The sequence below is a fragment of the Hemitrygon akajei genome, chromosome 25 (genome assembly GCF_048418815.1).
Source record: "Hemitrygon akajei chromosome 25, sHemAka1.3, whole genome shotgun sequence".
NCBI lineage: Eukaryota > Metazoa > Chordata > Chondrichthyes > Myliobatiformes > Dasyatidae > Hemitrygon > Hemitrygon akajei.
The window spans coordinates 17,599,067-17,608,120 of NC_133148.1; the positions used below are offsets into that span (position 1 = coordinate 17,599,067).

At 47.6% G+C, this 9,054-nt stretch overlaps 1 protein-coding gene across 1 annotated transcript; it reads right to left on the reverse strand.

The window, feature by feature from the left end:
- Positions 1 to 4,680: 4,680 nt before the first annotated feature.
- On the reverse strand, positions 4,681 to 8,176 carry LOC140716382 (protein arginine N-methyltransferase 5-like). The gene has a single exon (XM_073029064.1). The coding sequence runs from the start codon at positions 8,161 to 8,163 to the stop codon at positions 6,274 to 6,276; it is 1,890 nt and encodes a 629-aa protein (XP_072885165.1). The 5' UTR covers positions 8,164 to 8,176; the 3' UTR covers positions 4,681 to 6,273.
- Positions 8,177 to 9,054: the final 878 nt, after the last annotated feature.

Below are 9,054 nucleotides of genomic sequence, written 5' to 3' on the forward strand. Positions count from 1 at the left end.
CTGTAAGTGGGTAAATGCAAGTAGGCTTCTTCCACCGAGGCTCGGTGAGGCTAGAATTAGAGGTCATAGGTTAAGGGTGAAATGTGAAATGCTTAAGGGGAACCTGAGCGGGAATCTTCACTCAGAGGGTGGTGCTTGTGGAACAAACTGCCAGCACAAGTGGTAGACGTGGGATTTCAACATGGAACAGAACTTTGGATCGATACATGGATGAGACAGGTATGGAGGGCTATGGTCTGGGACTGATGGGACTAGACAGATTAATAGTTTGGCATGGACTAGATGGGCCAAAGGGCCTGTTTCTGTGCTGTAGTGTTCTATGACTCTGTGACTATAGGAAGATTGCACTGAAGAGTGCAGAGAAAATTCATCAGAATGTCAACTGGATTGAATTAATTTAGTTGTGGAGAGAGACTGGATAGCCAAGCTTGAGTTCTCTCAAGTAAAAGGAGAATGAACAGATACAAGTAAACAAGGTTATGGGAGGAATGGACAGGAAAGGTCCATCAAAAACTTTTACCACGATATTCTGTATACCGCGTGCATTCAAATATAACACCTTCAGTCCAGTATTTATCACCTTTTACACTGCAACTCATCCCACTGACTGCAATTTTGCCCCATCGTCTGCTGTTCTTCCTGACACACATTTGCTTGTATACCAACTGCCCCATCCTCAGTCCCATCACTGTTTCCCATCCCCTGTCAAACCCTCCCCAACAGCTCCAGCAAACCTGCCCCGCAAGGAAATTGGTCCCCCTTAGGTTCAGGTGTAATCCATCCCTTTCGTACAGGTCGTACCTTCCACAGAAGAGATCCCAATGATCGCAAAATCTGATGCCCTGCCCCCTGCACCAGTTCCTCAGCCACTCATTCATTGCCAAATCATCCTATGATTACCCTCACTGGTGCATGGCATGGGCAGAAATCTGAAGATTACTACACTGAAACTCCTGCTTTTCAGCTTTCTACCCAACTTATTATGAGGCATAGATAGGGAAGGTTGTGAATTTTTTTTTACCACAATAGGGGTATCAAAAACAACAGGAATAAATTTAAGGTGTATGGAGAGAGTTTTAGAGGGAACCTGAGGCTTGCCCCCCACTCCACCCCCAAGAATGGCTGATTTCTGGAAGAGGAGGTTATGGAGTCAGTTTGGATGCATATACAGACACATAAATAAGCAGAGCATAGATGCTTATTTGTCCTGAAGAAGGGTCTTAAGCAAAACGTTGACTGTTTATGTATTGATGTTGTCTGACCTGCTGAGTTCCACCAGCATTTTGTATGCATGAAGTAGGAAGGTACTGTGTGGTCCTAATGAAGGAAAAAGTAATTACTGTACATGGTAAAAAGACTGGCCACATTTTCTGTGCTCTATAATTCTGTGAATCTATCACATACATACCCTAACCAATCAGCAAGAGGGATTTAGTAGGGCAACAGCATCTATGGAAAAGAGTGAACAGCTGATGCTTTGGGATGAGACCCTTCATCAGGACTGGGGGGTAAAAGATAAGTCAGTAAGATGGTAGGGGGAGGGAAGAATTAATATAAGATGGTAGGCAATAGGTGAAACGGTGGGGGGGGGGGGGATGCAGTAAAGAGCTTTTCCATTTCCTGGTTTCACTTATCACCTACTTCCAACTCTATACTCGTCCCCCTCCCCCAGTTTCACCAATCACCTACCACCTTGTACTTCTTCCTCCCCTCTCGCCATCAACTTCATCTGACCTCTCTTTTTCCAGTCCCGATGAAGGGTCTCGACCCAAAGCGTCGACTCATTACTTTTCCATAGATGTTGCTTGGCCTGCTGAGTTCCTCCAGCATTTTCTATATGTTGCTTTGGATTTCCAGCATCTGCAGATTTTCTCGTGTTTGTGGACAAGAGGGACTTTACAGCTATTGCGAATAATAATGAGTAAATAAGGGACGCAATCATCATTGCAGAATTGTCAGAAAATATTTCAATCTTTAAAATAAATTAGACACTTAGCGTCAATACCCTCAAAGCAAGCTTGTGAGATTCCTGAGAGAACAGAGACTAGAGGCTACAGATGCCGGAACACAGAAACTTATAGCTCAGAAACCCTTTTGACCTTACACATTACCAATCGATAGACGCCGCCAATCTGTTTAGCAATCTAGTCACGCTATAAATAATCATAATACATTTCCAAACTGGCAACTTGAATTTGGTTGAAAACTACTTTACAGATTAAGTTCAGTCGTTACTGCTCCATTTGCAGTTTACTGAATATTTGGCGAAGTGCCTAAGAGATGGCGGCCTGCGAACCCACAATTCTCTTCGGCACAGCAATGGTTCTATTCAGTGCATGTATACCTACCGCATACTCACCATGGCCGCGGTGTAGAGCGATGTTTTTTTTTTGTGCAGCGCTGAATTAGAAGCAGTAGCAGGAAAGGAGAACTACACCGACTCACCGTCTGGCTCTGATCCGAAATCCGCTCTGCTTCCCGGAGTTGAGTCTGCACACGTGGTCCACTTTAGTTCAATAGGGTTCCGTTTACGCCGCAGAGCACTCTGGGTAGCGATACCCACCATTTTAAGCGTAATATATTCATACATTCAAGTTTCATATGCTAGGCCGATATTTTAGGTGGAGCAACAGATTACATTTAACTGCCCTGCACCGCCTCGCCATTCTTGTAATTGCTTCTCTATTGAAAATTTTGTTGTTCTATTTAAAAATACAGCGCAGAGTAGGCCATTCCGGCCCTTAAAGCCACGCCACCAGCAAACCCCGATTTAACCCTGGTCTATTCACGGGGCAATTTGAAGGGTTTTTTTTCCACCTAACTCCCTAAATTCACTTTCCAGTGTCCCACCCCTTTTCCTACTTCCTCATTTGTGCCAATATGTATCAATACTTCTATCTGCTAAGATTCCCCCTCTAAAATGCCATGGACCCTATCCGAGACGTCCTTGTCCCTGGCACCCGCGTGTCTCTCTCACGCCCACAGAATCTCCTGTCGTCTTTTCTAACCACGGAATCCCTCATCACTACTGCAGCCCTCTTCTTCTCTCTTCCCCCTCCCCTTCCCAGTTACTGTGGCTCCTCCTCGGTAGGCTGACCCCCCAACGGTCTCCAAAGTGCTATACTGTACGCATTATTGAGGGAACTGGCCACAAGGGTACTCTGCATTGGCGACCCATTTCCCTTCTCTCCATTGATAGGTACCTGCTTCCTGCAACTTAGGTGTGACTATCTCCCTGTTGCTCCTATTACCCGATTAGTTTCCTGGAAGAGCATAAGTTTATTGAGCTGCTGCTCCAGTTCTTTAAGATGTCCTCTGAGGAGATGCAGCTCTGTGCACCTGGTGAGGTTGTAAATATTCCAGAGGCTGGAGGTCTCGGTGAATTTCCACACCTCACCACAACCCCTGGAGCCATTCTCACTGACGGAGGGTGTCAGTCTGTAGCATCAATTGTTTTCCTGCTGAAGTTCTGCAGCTGCGTGTGTGTGATTCTGGCATACGAAGCAATAAACAAACTGCTTGGGAATCTCAGTACGGCAGGCACCATGTGAGGAAATCAATAATTTATATTGATTGAGAACTTTTGATAGACAACATTAAAAAGGTGAATGGAAGGGGTGGAGCAAGTGATAGGTGGATCCACGTGAGGAGGGGGTGATAGGCATAGGTAAGAGGATTTAATAGAAATAGTGAGAGGTGGGGGGGATAGTAGGTGGAGGCAACTAAGGGCTGCAGATGATAGAATCAATCTGTTCAATTGCCAATGATTTCACACTGGGTCGAGGGTGTTCACTTGTTTCAGTTGTGGAAAACATTCAGTCAACCAGCACATACACATTGATAATCAACTATGTCAGTGTCATCTGAAATATGATTGAATGTCAAGACAATCCTCTGTAACCTGCACACAAGGGAGAGTCCATTCAGTTTTTTCTGACTGTGGGGATTCATTTGTCTGTCCCATCTATGCCTACCAATGAGTTCATATTGTGGAGAGATCACTCACTTGATCCAGCTATGGAGATTCACTTAATTATCCGACTTTTTAAAGACACCAGCTTGATCACACTGAACACATTCAAATGTATGAATTACCCAAAAAAATCTAAACGCACAATGGCATTTCTGAAGCACCAATACCTCAGCTGTTCATCTGCTCCAAGCATGGGACAGTAAATATAGTAAAAATTAATTTGCACAGTTTTACCATTCATCACATCCAGGGCTGAACTAAAAAGCATGAAACTGGAGTACACCCAATTATTATCAATATCTCCCGGATATTCTTTATATGTCAACTAAATCACCTTTAAATATAATTTGGAAAAACTGTCTGCAAAACAACTGGTTGTTCAATGTGTAGATTGCAAATCGGAGAACAGGGACTGCTGGGATTGCTTTACTAGGAGCTAGAATGGAGCCGATGGGCCAAATGACATCTAGTATCACAGTACGCTTAGGCTATAGTGAAGAGGGACATTTTATACCTTCAGCGACAGCAAGTTCTTACACAGGCAAGTCTTGTGCTAGTTGAGAGATCCTACACGTGTATCACAAGACTTTCTTACAGAAACCAGGAAGGCCAATGCAAATACAGGGAATATACTGAAATCCTGGGAGATATAAAACTACAATGAGCTCCTAACTAAACATGAAACAGCAGACTTTAAACTTCCAAAGTAATTTTGGTAATTATTCAGCAAAGATTTAATGCAGCTCTGTAATAATACCAAGTCTACAATTTTATGGCACATATAACACCTTTCACATCACCAGTGTATGGAAGTATGTTCACTCTATATGGCTATAGAACAGTATTATGTTGTAATACAACCCTCCTGGATGATATGCAATTTATACTTTTTATTTCTTGTGCATTATGAAATGGAACCTTTTGTTTGGTGTTTAAAAATCAAATTTCATTGATAAGTCAGTCAAAAGCAGTTTTCCCCACAAGTCAGAAACTGCTTCTTAAAGAAATTAGTGGAAATCAAGATCTGTATATGATAAAAAGTTATTGTGGTAAACAGTCTCATTTAGAAATCTCCAAATGAGAGATAGAATTTGTCAATTCATTACTTACAGTGATCTCTGTGTAATTTGAACAGTTGACACAATTAAATGGCAGAACTGGACAGCCTGTTCATTTTGCTTTGCTTCTGATTTCAGTTCCTTGAGAGAATTTTCCAAGCAGAGCTCCAACAATGGAGCCCAAACCCAGACTGCTCCCTCTCAACGCAAAAGAAGCCCATGTACTACCCTGGACAGTGCGAGGTGAGCTTGCACGACCAAAAATAAAAATTTCCAAGCTCCCGCAGTTATGAGGAAGAGTCCCTGGTTCCTCTTTCCACAGACACTGTGAAAGTGACTCTCTTTTAGCAATTTCTATTCTACTCCTCATTCCAGCAGCTGCAGTTTTATTTGTGATCGATATAAAAGACCTAGCCAGACACATTTGTGGTACATTTAGCTCGTATTTAGAAGGCCTTTTAATGCACTGAGTCTATACCAGCTAACAGAGCAATCCCATCTCCCCAGCTGTTTCCCCGCAACCACGTCTCTTACAGACGTCATCATTTCCACCCAGATTCTCCTATCACCCATCTATGTTAGAGGTAATTTACGGTAACCAATTTACCTACTCTCTGCCAGCCAGTGGTGTGGTAGCATCCGCACTGGACTTTGAGGTGAGTGGCCCCGGGTTCGATTCTGGCCGGCTCCTTTGCGTGTTTCCCGTCTGGGCTGGGTTGTGCGTCGAGCTGGCAACTCAGCCTCGTTTAAAAAAAAAGACAAAAATGGTAAAGAAACGGCAAGGTTGCTGCCGATGCGCCACGGGAACGACACCTTGCTTTCTTCGGGATACAGGAGGAAATCAGAGTACCTGGGAAATCCACGTGGAATGGATAAATTCCAAGTGGCATTGCAGGCCAAATCAAACATGGCGTGAAGCAGCAACGCACTGTGCTGCCCCTTTTACTTCTGGATTTAAAGACTTTAAAGAGCTTTGCAGCAAAACCAATTTAATGTCAGTAACACAATTTAGAATCACATATCCCCAAACGGGAGCCAGAGAGACATCAAACCCCTGCAGAACCCTCCCATTTTATATTCCCACCCACCCTCCAGCACTGGTAGACACATCAGTTTGACCCCTTGACACATATCAGAGTTCAGCAGCACAAGATGGGAGCCAATCCTTGTCAGCTGCCCCACCTATTGAACATGCACACAAGTACAAGTGGAACACGTCCAAAACTGCCAACGGGCACCACCTCACAGGCCAATGGTGTACGATCTGCCAGTAGGGTTGTGGATGGCAGAACACTCTGGCGAGGTCACTGCCCACTCGTACCACACCTTCTTGGGATTGGCACACCTCCAGAAGCGGGCGCACACCGTCTCCCCTGCCTTCACTGGAATGGGTTGCTTCAGGGGGAAGAGGATGGGGAACCAGGAGTACATGCCCGGCGAGTGAGTCTCTGGGCGGATGCTCAGCGTCACCTCCTTGTACAGGACGGTCTCAAAGTAGCCGGCAAACCCGTGCAGCACTGTATTCAGCTTGATGTCAAACTCCAGGCACTTGTAGCGGTTGTTGTTGAAGACACCCGGGTTCGGGTGTGTGAAAGTGAAGCAGGGCCGCGGAGCAGCCAGCTGGTGGAAATTGTGCAGCCGAACCACATAGGGCATCTCAAACTGAGCCTCCGGGTCTCGATCCTTCTCTCTGCTGGCGCGCACCTCGTTGTAAAGCTTGGAGGAGGAGATGGGAGCGAGGAAAGAGGTATACTCACTGGGTATGCTGACTCCGTCCTCCTTCAGGAACCTCTGCGCTCCATCCAGGCATTCGGGCGACAGCTCGTTGTCTCCGAAGGAGCCCAGCAGCTCGCTCACGATGATGTCCGCCTTCACGGGCGCCTGCCATTCCCTCATATCCGAGGAGACCACCGTCACCTGGTCCCCCCACTCCTCATACTTCCAGTTCTGAAGCGTGACGACGGCGTTGATGTTCTTCTCAATGGCGAACACCTTAATCTTCCGGTCAGCCTGCCGGGCAGCCCGCAGAGAGGCATTGACCAGCGGGCCCCGGCCCGCTCCCAGAACCATCAGGATATGAACGTTTGTGTCCTTCTCACTCTCTGGGATTCTGTCCAGCAGACACCTGTAGACGGCCTGTTGGTACTGCGAGTATTTGATCGGGTCTTTCTCGAAAATCTCGTAGGTCTGAGACTCCAAGTTATCCATGAGGGGCTGTAGCGGGCACTGCAGGTAGTCTTCGTAGCCCTTGGCGTAGGCTTCGTACGAGTTGGGTGGGGGTCGGTGCTGGTTGAGATATTCGAGGTACTGCAGGTAGGAGCGGAACTCCTTATCCGAGTGACGGTTTGACCCGGTGATCACGAACTGCACCTCCAGCTTAAAGAACCGGTAGATCAGGTTCTGATGCATCTTGGACAGGACGGGGAAGCCCTTCTTGTTGGTCAGGAAGATGCTGGTGGGCAGCACGGCCGCCTTGATGGGCTCCCCGAGCCAGCGGTCGATGACAGCGTCGGACGGCAGGTCCGGCCCGACCTCTAGGGCCAGCGCGATCCTCTTGTTGTAGTCGCACAAGGAGCGGAAATGGTGCCACCACAGCCAGGTCGTCTCCTCCTCGCTGCAGTCCTCCGAGCGCACCACCGGGTCATTCTCCACTAGGTCCTCCCGCATGTCCTCCCAGGAGATGAGCGGCACCCGGATCCAGAAGACAGTGGAATGGTGGCCGGTCAGCAGGTGGTTGATCAGCACCCTTGCCAGGTTACTGTTGTTCATCTGCCGCAGCGGCAGCAGGAACGCGGGGACACCGAGGTAGGCCGCAAAGTTCAGCTCCTGCAGCAGGGCCTCCTCCGAGTTTCTCCTCACCTGCTCGTCCTCCGAGTCCGCCTGTATCCATGGCGACAGCTTGCCCACGATCAGCGTGTTCCAGTCCCGGCCAGACAGCAACAGATCGGAGCGGGTCAGGGCCGCCGGCCGGTCCTTCGCCGGCCCCGCGCAGAACTCCCTCCTGAAGCGGGGGTGCACGATGGGCATGCAGAGGAAATCGAATCCCTGCCCACCCGCTGTACCCAGACTCTCCCCAACGTCTGGAACTGCATTCACATCGCGACCACTCGACACACGCGTCCCTGCCGCCATCTTCAACCGGAGGAGTTACCCGGTGCCGTGGTCCACCAATAAACTGCAGGGGTCGGCGCAAACACTACCAATCAGCGGCGAGAGCACGAGTCTCCACCAATCAGTGGCAGACAACGGCAGACCCAGTAATCGGCGGCGGGCGACAGACTCCACCAATCAGCGACGGGCGGCTGCGACGTCCGTCAATCAACAACGTGCTGAAGTCTCTTAGCCAATCAACGTCGTCCTCAAGGAATAAATCCCTCCCACTAACATGAAAAGAGCCGAAACGGCGAACGCCGGATCCGAGAAATATAAGCAGAAAATGCTGGAGGCGCTCATCAGTTCAGGCAATAACTTTGAGAAGAGGATCGGCATCATAGAGAATATAGTACCGATTTCCCTGTGTCTGGTTTATATCCTTTTCTATTCCTGTATCTGCCCAAATCACATCCAGCATCCTCTGTGAGAAAAAGCAGCTCCCTGTGGCCTTTTTAAACCTTTCCCCTCTTACATTAAACGTACGTCCCTTTATTTTTGAGGGGACTATTCTGGGGAAAAGACCATATCTATTCATCTTATCTATGCCTCTCAGGTATAAATCCACCTGCGAAGCAAGTCATCCCTCAGTCTCCTATATATATGCTTCAGGGGGAAAAAATCACTGCCTCACCTTTTAACTGAAGTCCTGTAATCGTAGTAACATTCTTGTGAATCTTTTCTGGAAATTTTCTAACCTTTCCAATAGCCGGGTGACAGAAAACTCCAAGTGTGGTCGCCAATGACTTGTCCAGTTGCAACACGAAGTCCTATTGCCTGTACTCAGTGGCCTGATCAATAGAGGCAGGCATGCCAAATGCCTTCTTCTCCGACTAGCATTAAACAATCTTGAATCTTATCCATGCTGGACAC

Bases quoted from the DNA above. Each gene is read 5' to 3' on its own strand.
- LOC140716382 (XM_073029064.1), bottom strand. From the start codon at position 8,163: ATGGCGGCAGGGACGCGTGTGTCGAGTGGTCGCGATGTGAATGCAGTT.